This window comes from Ahaetulla prasina, chromosome 2, assembly GCF_028640845.1.
Source record: "Ahaetulla prasina isolate Xishuangbanna chromosome 2, ASM2864084v1, whole genome shotgun sequence".
Lineage (NCBI taxonomy): Eukaryota > Metazoa > Chordata > Lepidosauria > Squamata > Colubridae > Ahaetulla > Ahaetulla prasina.
The window spans coordinates 119563078-119579215 of record NC_080540.1 but is presented as its reverse complement, the minus strand read 5'-3'; the positions used below and the strand labels follow the sequence as shown (position 1 = coordinate 119579215).

The 16138-nt window shown below is 41.1% G+C and overlaps 1 protein-coding gene across 2 annotated transcripts in view; it reads right to left on the bottom strand.

Moving 5' to 3' along the window:
• FOXK2 (forkhead box K2) overlaps window positions 1-16138 on the bottom strand; it is a 51335-nt gene that overhangs the window by 16326 nt on the left and 18871 nt on the right. For both annotated transcript variants that reach the window (XM_058165886.1, XM_058165887.1), the window contains one exon: window positions 2571-2765. In XM_058165886.1, the coding sequence (XP_058021869.1) occupies window positions 2571-2765 (195 nt within the window). The remainder of the gene's footprint in view (window positions 1-2570; window positions 2766-16138) is intronic.

Here is a 16138-nt window from a genome sequence, read left to right as displayed (position 1 = left end):
ATGACTGCAGGGGTGCTGCAACAATGTTCATTCAAAAGTCCTTCATTCAGCTTTCTTATAATTTTGAATGGTCACTGAACAAATGGTTATTAACCAAGGGCTGCCTTTAATGAAAATTTTGGGAAACGAAACAGAAAGTGCAGTTTAAAGCAATTAGGAGATATAATAGAAAGTAATATGAAACAAGTCTACAGCTTTAAACTGTGGCTTACTGCAAATCCACAATTAGAGGATCAAACATTCTTGCTTGATATATGTGAACAAACAGAACATAATTGCAATGTTACATTAAGATAAGTATCACATGGTCATTACTATTGCTAGCAGAATTATAATTCCCCATCAGATTTTTATCATTTTTAATCAATTCATTTAGAAGAGTTTGTATTAAAACAAGGTCATAAATAAATTATTTATTAATAGGTGACTCTAAAGTAATTTTATTGTAATATCCCAGAAATGTTTTTGAAATTTATCAAATAACTTAGTCTTAGCTGAAGAAATATGTCTGCATTCCATGGTAATTAAGAGAAAATGTTCCTGCTGTTTCAGAATGGTGTTGGAAAATACAGCCCACAATACCTTTGATAGACAGGGGTTCATATAAATACACTTAATAAAATAAATGAAAATATTTTTAATAATGCACTTCACTAAGTTATAAAGATGTTACTAACAGTATTAATATACCTTAAAACTTATTGCATTTTGAAATGACACATTTTAAGATGCTGTAAGATATTTTTAATAGCATATTTTTAAGACTATGAATTCCACTAAAAAGTTAATATATGGGATTTTTCTTGAGAAAAGTCTTGAGTACATAATGCTGATATATGAATGCTACTGTATATATTACAGAGTAACAGAATATATAAATTTCATTTATAAATATAAATGTTCCACAGAAAAAAAATTCTGAGTTCTTTTATATCTGAGCACTGTTAGGGCAAATTGGTTTACCCAAATATGGGATGGAGCATACTGCTTCCCCTTTATTTCTTTGTCAGTAAATATAAATTTAACATCTGAGCACTGGTTAACTTAAAGATCTAGTCACTTCCCCCATGAAAAAAATGAATATGGTCACAATTACCTTTCCTGGGGCATGTTGTTTATGTTGTATTCAGACTGAAAATGATGTTTTTGATTTTACATGAAATAATGTTTTTTCCTGGTATCAGGAACTTTGGCATATTTTTTAATTAAATTAAGAAGGGTCTTTTTAATCATACAATATACTGATCTGGTTCACATGTAACACCAAGTCATTGTGCAGGATGCCTCATTGACAACATATTCCCTTCTAGTTGCACACCTTGCCTTATATTGTCACATGGTTATGACAATTTTCTGCAGTAGCTTTTAAGGAATGCAAGGGATATATTAAGAATGATACATAATAAAATATTTGCACAGAATGATGCACAAATACTTTTTGTTCTTAGTTAAAACATTTCTCAAATATTTTAGAGACAAATACTTTTCTCTTTTAATTTTATAATTCTAGTACACATACTTGTGTACATATGGCCATTAATTATGATCTGTATCAAGGAAGATTAGGTTAACATTAGTTTGAACAAACTGTTATTCTAACAAAACAAAACATTTTCTATAAAGCAACTTGCTGCATGCAAAAATTATTCCAAATGCTATTTTCACTTTCATGTTAAATTATGAGTCCATTTAAAGAAATCAGAAGACCAGAGAAAGAATATACTCTTCTGCCCTCAGCATTATTTCTTTCAGTGAGGCTAGTTGGCAGTTAAACACTATCACTACATGGAACTGCCTGCTCAGAAATCAGTTAGTCCACAATGCACCAGCCTTGCTATGCCTATGTAACACCTCTGCTTCATGAACTGCAGAAAATCTTCAGATGAAATTCAAGATGCTAACTATTATCTATAAAGCTCTGTGTAAACTAGGATCAAGTTATTTGGAGAACATTTGTCTCTAATAGTATCTGCCTCCTCTCTATGATCAGATAGAATTGTTTACTTCAGGTCCTAACAATTAAACAATGACATCTAGTGGGTTAGAGTGCCTGGTGGGTGTCCCTCTAGTTTGGAAACATATGAAATATTTTTTCAATTGTTTCCTCAGGGCAATTTTTAATATTACATTGCTTTTTTAATTATGTAAAGCCACCCATAGGTTGCTTCTGGACTTGGGCAACTCACAATCAGATGAATACATAAAAAGTTAGTAATAATAGATAACAGATACATATTAAGTCCCCATATGTATACATTTATTTCTCTTCAAATAGGGCCCCACATATGTACATTCCTTATGTCTAAATAGGTCAAGCCCACACTGAAATGAATGAGACTGTCAGCACCATCTCTAATTTAACCAAGAATGATTGCTGGAGTTTCATCTAATGCCATTAAACATGATTAAGTGGCATAAGGAAAAACACAAAAAATATTTGCTCCAGGATAAGTTAAATGTTGTTAAATTGCAAAATTTAAAATTAGTAATTAATAAAACAATTACAGATTAATATTACATTTTTGTAGTTCTACGATAAACCTAAATGCAGAAACACAATATAAAAATACCTGATGGTTCCTGTGGGAGAGGGGAGAGGGCTGATCAAGTGAGCCATGTTGTCTGGAATGTTTATTGTTAGGGGAGAAATCTGGGGTTGTACAGGTTTCACTGGGGACTGTGGGGACTCCTGTTTTTCTCTCTTTTCATTGGATAAAGCTGTAAATGTTATCTTGATGTTTGTGCTGGGAAACCTGAATGTACATCTGAAAAGTAAAAAACAAAAGGTGTTAATTAACTGAAATTACTGTTTTCTCTATTTGCATAATTTTAACAGCATTCATATTAATAAAAATAGTAAAAAAGAAAATATGTTCAATTGTTATAAAGCTACATAATGAATATATTTGTAGTAAGAATCAGTGGTAAATACAATCACATTCATTTAGAAATTCGTTCTTTTGTGGATTTTACTTTTAATTTTTATATGCCAAAACTGCAATCAATAATCATTTAATAAATTCTGAAGTGACATAAAAACCAGCATTAAGGTTGTTTGATAATGGTTCAAGCTCTTAAATCAGGAAACTATGAGGCTAATGGTTTAAAAGACTTATTCTCAAAGCAAAGTTGTACAATGTTTCACAAAAATCAGGTGATTCAGAATAGTAGAAAGACAATGTGGAGCATCTTTGCAGATCACATCAATCCAGGGGTGAAATTCATTTACCTTCCCTACTGGTTCACAAATGTGTGCATGCCACCCGTGCATGCACAAAGCCTTCTGCGTATGCACAGAGGCTGAAAATCATCACAAAAAAGCGACGTCATTATTTATTTATTTATTTATATTTATATAAATATATGATGTCATGATGTCAGCACAGGTGGGCGGAGCCTCCCACAGCTGCCAGTCAGTCTGAGCCGGATAGAACCAGCTGAATTTCACCCCCACATCAATCCATCCTCATCCACCCTTCCTCCCTATCTGGATTTGTGTTTTTTTTAAAAAATGTAAGTGTATTAAGGGAATTTTTTGCAGTCCTACTTTTGCCACTGGAAATGTTAATAACAGTCCTATACTGACATATGGGTCTAGTATATGACAACAAGGATCATCTCATTCCACTTAAATTAGCCTGCCCTACCCATGCTGACAGAGGAGACACGGTATGGGCCCCATCGGCCAGGGAATTCTAGCTGGTGGAGTCCAGGAGAAAAGCTTTCTCTGCCATTGAGCCTGTCCTTTAGAATATCGTGCCTCCCCAGAGTGAGGTCAGTTCCAACCGCCTTACTTTTGATAACAGCTTAAAGATTTGGCTCTGCCAATTGGTTTGGGGCTTCAAGAGAGGGATTTCACATTAGGGGTGAATAGATTAAGAAAATTCCACACCCCTTCTCATCCATCTTTTTAGCTAGGCTGATTTTATAGAATTGTGTTTATATTATTATAAATTATATAATTTTAACTTTTAATATTGTAAGCCACCCAGATTTACTCTGTGGCAAGATAGGCAGCTAATAAATGTTACAAATAAATATTGACATATAGGCCATTTTGAACATATCTATAAGGATTTCTGCAAAACAAAGTATGAAATTCAGATAAAGTCAACTGATGGAATCTTAAGGGAACCCACCCCATTGACTAAGGCTAAAATATCTGAAGATTTTCTTACTTTCTTTTTTTAGGCCACAAATAAATCCTATTTAAACAAGAAAAAAATGTCTCTCACAGTATTAAAGCTTATAATGAAATGGACAGAGTCAGCATTGTCTGAAATGTAATTATTTATAAAATTTTACTTCCAAATCAGTTTGGCCCATTAAGTTAATTTCCTTTCCAAACATTTTAAGTTTTTTTTTTCTAGAAAAGAAAAACTAATTACAATTATACGTGGCCAACAGCACTTTTAAATGATGTCTTAACCCACAAGGACAGCACTGCTTATCTACAAGAAACTCGTTTAATGGAACATGATAAATCTTTACTAATAAAGGAATGGGTGGGAGAGGTTTGCCCCACAAATACTTTTGACAAAAACTAAAAGTGTGACCATTCTGATTCAAAAAAATATTCAATACATGTACAACAGGTTCATTTGATGTAATAGCAGGGATTCTAATAACTATGGTTAATATTAATAGGCCCAATTTAGAGGTCTCCTATAATATTTTATGAATATTTTCAATATTGAATGAGTGAATTTAATGATTAAAGTGGTAATAGGAGGAGTTTTTAATAAAATATTGGATCTTCAGCTTGGAAAAAAAACAAGTGGTGTTTCCTGGTGAGGGAAACAATTGCGATTTATAGAGAGAAGAATAATTTTACTCAGAATTGTATAGCAAATGTATTGAATGAAGATATATATGTGTTTTCTAACTAAAATCTACTGCACTTGGGTGCCACACAAAAACAACTTCTATTTGCCCCATTACTTGAGACAGAGATTAAACCAATTATTTTAAAACTTCGTCAATTATCTAATGAGATCTTTGATAAGGGAATTGCATCTGCAGCATTCAATCAGGCTTATATTAGTTATACCAAAAGCAGGTAAAGCCCGTACACTGGATGCTAATTATTATACAATCTCATTAATTAACGCTGATACAAAGATCATTAATAGCAGTGTTACTTAATATTGTTTGTTATTAAGAGTTATCAGAGTGTATAAAAACTAGGCAAACAACCAACATTAGATTAGTTGTAACCTTAACTGATTTAAATAAAAAAAAAGATCAACTTGTAATTTTATTAGATGCTGAATAGTCTTTTACAAAATATAAAATCAATACATGTTTGTTGTATTAAATCAGTTTGGATTTCCTCTGCAATACATAAAATGGATTATTATATTATATATCACTCACATTTAAAGTAAAGGCTAATGGTATATTCTCTGCTACTTTCCCACTATTTAGAGGAACTAGACAAGTAAGTCCATTTTCACCCTTTTTTTATATGTATGGAACTTTTGCCTTATGTAAACAGCCTCCCCCGTCTCCAGGAGTTTTCCGAAATTCATATTCATTGTGTCAATGATACTATCTAACTATCTCATCCTTCTCTGCCATCCCCTTCTCCTTTTGCCTTTTCCAATGAGTCTTCTCTTCTCATTAGGTGGCCAAAGTATTTGACCTTCAGCTTCGAAATCTGTCCTTCCAAAGAACAGTCAGGGTTGATTTCCTTTAGAATTGACTGGTTATTTAGTTTTGTATTTGAACTTTCTTCTGAATAAAATTGTTTTTTAAAAAAATTTTTTTAAAGAATTGACTGATTTGATCTTCTTGCAGTCCAAGGGGCTATCAAAAGCCTTTTCGAGCATCACAATTTGAAAACATCAGTTATTTAGCAGCCCTCTTTATGGTCCATCTCTCACACCATACATTACTACTGGGAAAACAGGCATTGACTTATCTGAAAGTCCCTTCTCGGCGCACTGCTGGAAAATCCAAGCATGGATTATTCCTCGTCTATTTGCCGGAAATTGAGTGTAGATTTTTTTTAAAACTTCCTTGACCATGCCTCCTTTGCTCGGCTGAATCTCAGTTTGTTCACAAAGGTGTAGTCATCCAATGTGTCCAAGAAAATACTGAAGAGAGCCACCTGGGTCCCAGATCAGGAAGCTGAAAGGGTGGGTTGGATTCTCCAGTAGCACACCGAGAAGGGACGTTCAGGTAAGTCAACGTCGGTTCTTCAGCGCACTACTTGGAGAATCCAAGCATGGGACATATCCAAGGTAGTAGTTTATGGGTGGGAGGCTGACTGATCCTGGGTATCAGGAGTAGAGTGTACTCTCTGCAGCACACGCCATCCAAAGGATGCGTGGCAAGGCAAAACTGTCGACTCTGTAATGGTGGATAGAAGGTGACAAGGAAGTCCAAGTGGCCACCCTGCAAATGTCACTAGCAGAGGCTTGGGTGGCCCAGGCAGTGGTGGTAGCTGCGCTTCTCGTCGAGTGGGCCAAAATCTGTTCCGGTAAAGGTTTAGCCTTAAGAGCATAAGCCTTCACAATGCACGCCTTCAGCCAGCGACTGACGGTGGAGGGGGATACCTTCCTGCCCATCGAAGATGGGTGGAACAAAACAAAATGAGCTTCCAATCTTCTGAAAAGTGCTGTTTGTTTCATGTACCTGCGGAGGGCCCTCCTAATGTCCGAGATATGCCATTTTTCCTCCAATGGATGTTTAGGATCTGGATAAAAATCCAACAACAGTAGTTCCTGGGCGCGATGATACCAGGAGTTTATCTTGGGCAGAAAGGAGGGATCCATCTGCAGGACAACTCTGTTTGAATGGAATATACAGCGATCCCCTCGCACTGACAGGGCTGCTATCTCTGAAATCCTTCTGGCAGAAGTTATTGCCACCAGGAAGGCAACCTTAAGAGTCAGGAACCAGAAACTGATGGAACTCAACGGTTCAAATGACAAAGACACGAGTACTTGAAGGACTAAGGCAAGGTCCATGTGGGGTACCGATGTACCACCGGGGGTCTCAGGTTAGCCGCCTCCTTGAGAAAACTTCGAACTCTCGGATGTTGGGTGAGAGGAAGTTTGTTGTCACCAGATAGTACTGTAGTCAAGACAGTGACCTGCCACTGCAGGGTGTTGGGGACCAATCCTTTGTCCAGACCTTCTTGTAAGAATTCAAGAACCTCAGGCACCAATGCTGAAGTTGGATCGATGTGTCCCTTAGAACACCAAAGACAGAAAGACTGTCAGGTGGCACTGTAAATTTGGTTCATTGATGCGCGTCTGGAAGCCTGTATAGGCTCATCAATCCCTGAGAGATTGTCCTTCCTCAGGAGGATCTTCTCAAGTGCCAGATGGTCAACTGGAATCACTGAGGCTACGGATGTAGTAGGACCCCCTGGCTGAGAGAGATCCTGTCCCAGGAAATCCTCTAGGGATGGGACATGGACTGGCTTACCAGATCGGTGTACCAGGGCCTTAGCCAATGAGGGTGAACAACAGGACTTCCTGTTGTGACTCCGGCCCTCGAGCCTCTTCTCATGGAGGAGAGTGACTCGGAAAGTGAGGGAGAGGAGCCAGCAAGGCCTCCCTCCCCAGGACCCTCCTCGCTGGCACCGACCCAAGTTCCAGCTGCAGGCCAGGAGGAGGAGCTGACAAGGCCTCCCTCTCCCGCACCCTCCTCCTCCCTGGCAACTCCTCAAGTCCCAGCTGCTGACGATCAATCCTGGATTGATCCGAGGCATCGATGAAGAGATAAGTGTGCGCAGCAGAAGAAAAGCTATGGCAGGCTCAGAGATTGCTGAGTCACTGAGCCACACCCCACAGCGTATAAAAGTGGGTGGAGCTGCCATGTGGCCCTTGTGACGGACAAAAAAGCTACCAAGAGTACACTGCAGCTCAGTTGTTGGAGGGTTAAAGGACTTTGTTAATGAGTTTTTGGCAACGGATCTTGGACACGAGATAACGGACTCAGAACTTGGCAGGCCTCTGCACGGTCACTGCCAAGTATTTCCTCAACTGAAGAAAATCAGGTCTGTAGCAAATAGAAAGACTAGGAGACATGTGTCTTTGCGTTTGCTCTGTGAAGTGGGGACGGGGACAGAACACTTCCTCTCCTTCTGCTAACATCTTTTGAATCACCCTCAGGATGAGTGGGTGGGGTGGGAAAGCGTAGAGCAGCCCCAGAGGCCAGGGACAGAGGAGAGTGTCGCATCCCTCAGCCCCTGGACATAGGAATCACGCAAAGAACTGTGGTAGTTGTGTGTTCTTTGGGTGCGCAAACAGATCGAGAATTGGGTGTCCAAACTTCGACAGTTTGTGGAAGAGAGTTGGATGGAGATGTCACTCTGACTGATCTATGCCACCCCAACGAAGCCGTCGATGTGATGTCCCAGTGCCTTGAGGCCGTTCGGGTCTGGATGGGGACGAACAGACTTCGACTCAACCCATCCAAGACAGAGTGGCTGTGGACACCAGCGTCCCGGCACAGTCAGCTAACTCCATCACTGACTGTGGGGGGGGCGAGTCGTTGGCCCCCAGGGAATCGGTGCGTAACTTAGGCGTTGCCTAAGATGTACAGCTGTCTTTAGAAGATCATTTGACGGCCGTCGCCAGGAGAGCTTTTTATCAGGTTCACCTGATTCGCCAGTTGCGTCCCTTCCTGGACTGGGACTCTTTATGCATGGTCACTCATGCCCTCGTTACCTCCTGCCTGGATTACTGCAATGCTCTCTACATGGGGCTCCCCTTGAAGAGCACCAGGAGGATCCAACTGATGCAGAATGCGGCTGTATGGGGGATAGAGGGAGCTTCTTGTAGATCCCATATAACACCTCTCCTACGCAGATTGCATTGGTTGCCGGTGGTCTTTCGGGTGCGATTCAAGATTTTGGTCATCACCTTTAAAACGCTCCATGGCTTGGGACCGGGATATTTACAGGACCGCCTACTGCCACCAGTAGCCTCCCATCGACCTGTGCGCTCTCACAGGGAGGGCCTCCTTAGGGTGCCGTCGGCCAAACAATGTCGGCTGGCAGCCCCCAGGGGAAGAGTTTTCTCTGTGGGGGCTCCTGCCCTGTGGAATGAACTACTGGTGGGGCTACGCTTACTCCCCGATCTCCAGACCTTTAAGCGCGAGCTCAAGACTTTTTTCTTTCATCAAGCAGGGCTGGCCTAATGATAATTTTAATTGAGGGTTTTTAGTGGGTTTTAGCGGGGCTATTTTATAATTTTATCTTCTTATCAAATTCTCGGCTTATGGAATTAGATTTTTAAATATATATTGTATTTTAATTTTTTTTTGTACATTTGTTTTATTAATGCTGTACACCGCCCTGAGTCTTCAGAGAAGGGCGGCATATAAATTTAAATAATAAATAAATAAATAATAAATAAATATCTGAGTCTCGCTCAACCAATCCGCTTGGATGTTGGTTGATCCGGAGATGTGCTCCGCCCTGAGAGAGAGCATATCTCTCCGTCCTCTGCCTCGTCCATGAGTGGTTTGCACGGACTGCCCTCTTTGTGGTTTACATGCGCTTTTGTGGTCACCTTGTCTGTTAGTATTAACACATGTTGGTCTGCCACGCCAGACTGGAAGGGGCGTAGGGCGAAGTGAACTGCCCGCAGCTCCAACCAATTGATATTGTTTATTAGATCTGCCAGATACCATTGGCCTTGGGCCACCTGGGAGAGAAACTGGGCACCCCCAGCCGAAGAGGCTCACATCTGTTGTAATTGTGGTGCACTGGGGCTCCTGGAATACACATCCCTCCTTATCGCAGAAGTCCACCAGCAGAAGGATCGACGGACCTTCAGTGGTAATCGTACCTTGGCTCTGGAGTTGCGGCAACACGTTTTCTGATACAGTAGCAAGTACCACTGCAACGGCCAGGCATGTAGCCATGCCCAGGAGACAACTGCAATACACGAGATCATTTTCCCAAGTAACTGAGACAGGAGGATTAGAGGAACTGATCAGAGGGACACTATCTGTGCTACAAGGGTTCTAATGCCGAGTTGATGATCCTGAGACAGGAAGTCTTGGCCGCTGACAGAGTCTATCAACACTCCCAGGTGAAGTATGAGTGGTGGGACTCAAGTGGCTTTTCCCCAGGTTTAGGGAAAACCTGTGTTGCTGTAAGGTCCGGACAACAGTGTTTATGTCTAATGTGGCTTGTGTCTGGGAAGATGACAGAATCAGTTTGTCATACAAGTAACATAGTACTCTGACATAGTACTTTGTCTGAGAGATGCGGCCACCATCACTAACAGTTTTGTGAAGGTCCTGGGGGCCGATGACAGGCCGAATGGCATGGCCCGATATTGAAAATGCTGACTGGCATATGTGAATCGCAGGAACCATCGATGAGATGGCTGAATTGGGACGTGAAGGTAGGCCTCTTTGAGATCGACAAAGTCAGCAAATCCCCCTCTCTTAAGCATCCCAAGTTTGACCTGAGGGACTGCATTTTGAATCGGTGGTACACAATAAACTTGTTCAGTTCTAGCCCCCGGAACTTTTTGGCATCAGAAAAAGAATGGAATAAAAACCGGTCCGCTGTTGTTCTATGGATACCAGTTTGATGGCACAGATTTCCAACAGATGTTGAATCTCTGCGTCCATCAATCTTCTTTTCTCTGGATTTTGGGAAACCAGATATTGAATAAAGTGGTTGGGAGGGCTGGAGTGGAATTCCAAGGTGAGGCCGAGCCTCACTGTTTGAAGGACACAAGCGTTGGTTGTGGATAATTCCCATTGATGTTGAAAATGATGGAGATGTCCGCCAATGGAAAAGGTGGCCTGGTAATCACTTGCCTCGCTGAAGGGCCTATTGCCCATTCCTTGAAACGGTGGCTTGGCCGGAGGTTGTCGTCTACCCCGATCCCGGAAGGTAGATCTGTCGGAGGGCCAGTCGAACCCTTGGGAGTAGGACTGGTGGAAGGAGGACCTGCTGGGTCTGGTCTCAGTCCAAAAGAGCTGTCTCTGAGAGTAGGGAGAATACCTACGATCTGCCCTCCTATAAGAGGTTCTCTTTATTTTCCACTAATATTTGGTCTAACGTTTCTCCAAAAAGACGTGACCTCTTATACAGAGCTGAGGCAAGTCTCTATTTCAATTTCATATCCGCTCCCCAATGGCGTAGCCAAAGAAGGTGGTGGGAAGTAACTGCAGAGGCCAAGGCTCGAGTAGTAAATTTTACAGCATCAAGAGATGCATCAGCCAAATATTCGGTGGCTGCGACTAATTTATTAATGTTTTGGTGCAGCCTTGTGTCGTCTGGTGGTAACCTCTCCTGCAGTTGGCAAAGCCATATGAGGGAGGCGCGGTTGAAAAATGAATCTGATGTAGCGGCTCTAACGGACCAGGCGACCACCTGGTGGTCTTTCTGAAGGAAACCTCAGCTTTTCTATCCTCAGTCTTCAATCCTTCCACAAAATCATTGGGAAGGAAGGAGGAAGACGTTAAGTTCGCTAGTGGATGTCTATTGAAGGAATCTGAATCAACTCCTCCAAATCTTGTGCTGTACAGTAGATTTTTCTGTCGTGACTGCTGGAGCAACCAGAGTGCCCGGCTGGTTCCACTGTCGTTGGATCACATCAGTGAAGAGCTTGGGGCAAAGTATAATCTCCTGTTGTAGGTATAGTGTAGGCATCGTCGTGTGGATTTGAAGTCCCCAGAGTTAGTCCAAAGTCCAAAGAGTTAGTCCAAAGATGGACCGGCTAACCTCATGTTAGTTGTCACTATGACTTTATGAAGCAACCACTTGAAGATAGAAGGGTGGAAAAGACCTGTAAAGGCCAGTCTATCAGGCATCATCACTTCGTCATCGGAGAACTCTGGGTCTTGTGGTCCCTGATCACCTATCAGAGAGTCTGTACTTTGAATGGAATCGTGATGAGACGGTGATCCTGGCAATTGTCATCTGTGCCAGAATCAGGGCCTGCCAATTGGATGACATGGATGGAATCTGACTCCTTTGATGAAGGCCTGCTGCAAAACATTTGGAAATCGCCTCAGCAATCGCACTTTCTTGAAGGAGATGCCAGAACTTGCGCCCCCCCTCCCCCCCGCTAGGCAGAGCCCCGCTATCGGGGTAAAGGTCGCTTCCAGAGCCGACCATCTGATAAGTATGGCGGGTTGCAACCCAGAAGTTATAGTTCCAGGTAGAGGAAAAGGCTGATCCTAGGGACAACCCACAGGGAGGAATGATTGTTCCCCACAGTCCTCTGCTGAATAAGTTTCCATCTCCTCCTCCATCATTGGAGGTAGAAAGGCAGATTTCTCAGAGCCAGAAAAAACTGATTCGGTGATAGAAGCAAGTTGGAGCTCCTTATTCTGGGCTTTTTGTTGAGCCTTATGAAATGCTTTCTCTAAGGCCTTATGGAGCCTTTTTCCGTCCTTGTCCCAGACAAAGGCTCTTTTCCAAGGCAAAGGAGTAGAAGGCCTGTTGTTGCCTACAGTGCTCCTAGTAGTGACCTTAGAGCTCTTAAGCTCAGTGGTTTATGGCCTGCTAGCTCTGGGGGAGTTGTCGACGACCTACTCAATGTCAGATGATAAATCCGAATCTGCCATTTTGACCCCACCGCCGCTTTACAGACCAGGCAGGCGTCTTCTGAACAAAGATAGTCAACAAGGAATGGATACCAAGGCGGACCAAGGATACACTTGTGGACTCAAGAAGCTTAAACACTGCTCCCTTAGGTTGGCCAGGCACTCCGAGCAAATGTAACCGCACGAGAACTATGCCAGCTCCCACCGCTGCTGCCTGGAGAGTCACCTGCTTGCAACTTTGAAAATGATGCGCAAACGGAAATCGGCCTTCAGCGTCTCCCTGGTTTCCGTTAGCGGTTGCCGCCAAAGCACAGATTTAACGGCTACCTGGATTCAAATTATTATGACTAGAGGCCTGGGAGCAGAGCCCTGACACCTTCAGCGTCGCTTTGCTGCAGAATGCAATCCAAGTCAAGCGAGACAGGCACAAAAATCATCCTGATGTCACTTCCTCGGCTGCTCAGTAAGAGTTAAAGGCACGAGTGTAAAAACTCTCTGAACACCCCCATAGCTGAAGCTGGATGAAAAAAACTGGTGCAAGATTGTAAATCAACTCTCAAAAGTTCCTCCGTGGGCTTGGAAGTCAATTAATTAGGCACGAGAGCCAAACGCTCTCTCCACACCGTGAAGCATCACAGTTCCATCGGAGTTTGCCGCAGCGGACTGGGCAATGACTCCGGAGCTGCCCTGTAGATTAGGAGCGATAAAGTGGTGGCAGTTAAAGTGGTGCCGGTGGACCGGGGAAACCAGCACACACACCGGCAGCAGAACGGGCAGGAAACCAAAGCCCACAGTCCAGAGATGTCCCGAAGGAACAAAACTCCGGGTGCTGCCCAATGGTCCCTAAGGGCAGTGGTAATCGGCCTGGAGCCCCAGGGACGACTAACACACCACCGGCAGCAGAGGAGAAATTTACCCGCTTAAACTGTCCACCAGCAAAAAAATTCCTCAGAGAAATCAACTCTTCAGCTCCTGTTGGAAAATCCAAGCTGGTAAGGTATTCTGTCTAAGTGCCAGAGCAATGTTACACACGTCTCTTTAGCTAGACTGAGTCAACAAACTGAGGCTCAGCTGAGCAGAGGAGGCATGGTCAAGGAAGTTTTTAAAAAATCTACACTCAGTCTTTGGCAAATAGATGAGAAATAACCCACGCTTAAATTCTCCAAGCAGCATGCTGGAGAACCAAAGTTTTGACTATATTCATCTTTTGTTGGCAATATCTCTGCTTTTTAGTACAGGTAGTCCTCGACTTAGGATAATTGAGCCCAAAATGTATGTTGTTAATTGAGACATTTGTTAAGTGAATTTTGCCCCAATTATGACTTTTCTTTCCACAGTTGTTAAGTGAATACTTGTTACATTATTAACACGGCTGTTAAGTGAATCTGACTTCCCCATTGACTTTGCTTGTTGGGGTGATTTTAATTGCTGCTTCCTGTGCAATGTTACAAACCTCCATGCATAGTTCTTCATGAACTCTGCCTACCAGACCTTGTCCCATAAATCTATTCATCACCTCCACTGTATATTCAAGGATGTGACTTACGTCATATCTATTTTTTCCCTATTTTCTTCAATTTAAGCCTGAATTTTGCAATAAGCAACTCTTGATTTGAGCCAGTCAGTTCCGGGTCCTGTTTTTACTGACTAAGCTTCTCCATTTTTGGCTGCAAAGTATATAATCAATCTGATTTCAGTATTAACCATCTGGTGAAATCCATGTACAGAGTCTTCTCTTGAGTTGTTGGATAAAAGTGTTTGCTATGAACAACATGTTTTCTTGGCAAACTCCATTAGTCTTTGCCCTGCTTCAGTCTGTATTCCAAGGCCAAATTTGCCTGTTATTCCAGTTACTCTTTGACTTTCCATTTTAGCATTCCAATCCCCTACAATGAAAAGCATATCTTCTTTTGGTATTAATTCTAGAAAGTGTTGTAAGTCCATAGAACCAGTCAACTGCAGCCTCTTCTGCATCAGTGGTTGGGGCACAGACCTGGATTACTGTAACATTGAAAGGTTTGTCTTGGATTTGAGTGGAGATCATTCTATTGTTTTTTTTAAGATTGTCTCCAGTACTGCTTTTCTCACTTTTTTTAATTGACTATTCTTCTAAGGAATTCTTGCCCACAGTAGTAGTTATAAAGGTTATCTGAATTAAATTCGCCCATTCCCATCCACTTTAGTTGACTGATTCCCGAGATGCTAATGCAATATATACAGGTAGTCCTCGACTTCAACCACAATTGAGCCCAAACTTTCTGCTGCTAAATGAAACATTTGTTAAGTTAGTTTGCCCCATTTTACCACCTTTCTTGCCACAGTTGTTAAATGAATCACTGTAGTTGTTAAATTAGTCAAACTGTTGTTAAGTGAATCTGGCATCCCCATTGACTTTGTTTGTCAGAAGGTCACAAAAGAGGACCACGTGATCCCAGGACACTGCAACCCTCATAAATATGACTCAATTGCCAAATGTTTGAATTTTGATCACATGATCGTGGCGATGCTACAACAGTCATAAGTGTGAAAACTGGTTATAAGTCATTTTTTTCAGTGCTATTGTACTTTTGGACAGTCACTAAATGAATTGTCGTATGTTAAGGACTACCTGTATACACTTGAATAATTTACATTACACAGGTATATATAACATTCTTTACTGTTAACTGCTATAACTATATATTTTAACTTCATTCCCTTTTCTTGTTTTTTTTTTCATTTTTGAAGTCCTTTATTATATCTTTGAGAATGTATGTATTTGCATTATAATTTTCTTTGCGTTGTTTTTTTCTTTTGCTATTACCATTAAACATCTTTTTTTTAAAAAGCTACTATCTGGATTAAAAGCTCTTTGCTCACATGTATAAATTTCACCATCCTTTACAGCTTTAAACCATGAAAAATTTAAAGCACCAGACTAATAGAAAAAAAGTTTCTAAAGAAATTGAAATACACTGCATCTAAAAGAACATTTTTTAAAAAAATTCCTGCAGGCTTTAGTTACTGTAGAAACCAAGCTCTTCATCATTTTCTCCAAACTGAAGACACAAAAGAGTTGGAAAGGAGGAATCAATGGGAAGTAGCTTATAAAATTCCTTGTTGCATCAGCTGCAGGGAAATCAGACATTAATTCACTAAACTTACCATGTAATGCTTCTGGAATTTGAGGCTCCTCTGTACAAATACAAAAGAAACACTGCCTATGGTAACACTACAGTATTTGGTGATTCTAAAGACCAAGACTAAATACAAGCTTGTTGTGTGGTGGTTAAATTTTATCTTCAACCTAAGATCATGAGCAAAAATATAACTTAATAGGAAGAAGACAGCATGTCTATACTTGTTGCAGATTTCAAAAAGCTTCTTTCAACAAGTTATACAAGTTACTCAAGTCATTTCTCATAAGCCCTAACCCAACTTTCTTTTTATTTTATCATTTTTACTATTTCAATACAACAAAACTGATACGTGGTTTTTTTTTCTATTTACAGAATCTGTAGGACTTCCAAACAAAACTGGCATTATAGGGTGGAAAAAAGTAAAGAAACAGAAAGCTACACTGAGATGAAAAGAGGGCAACCTGGTTCACATTCACATTTCATGT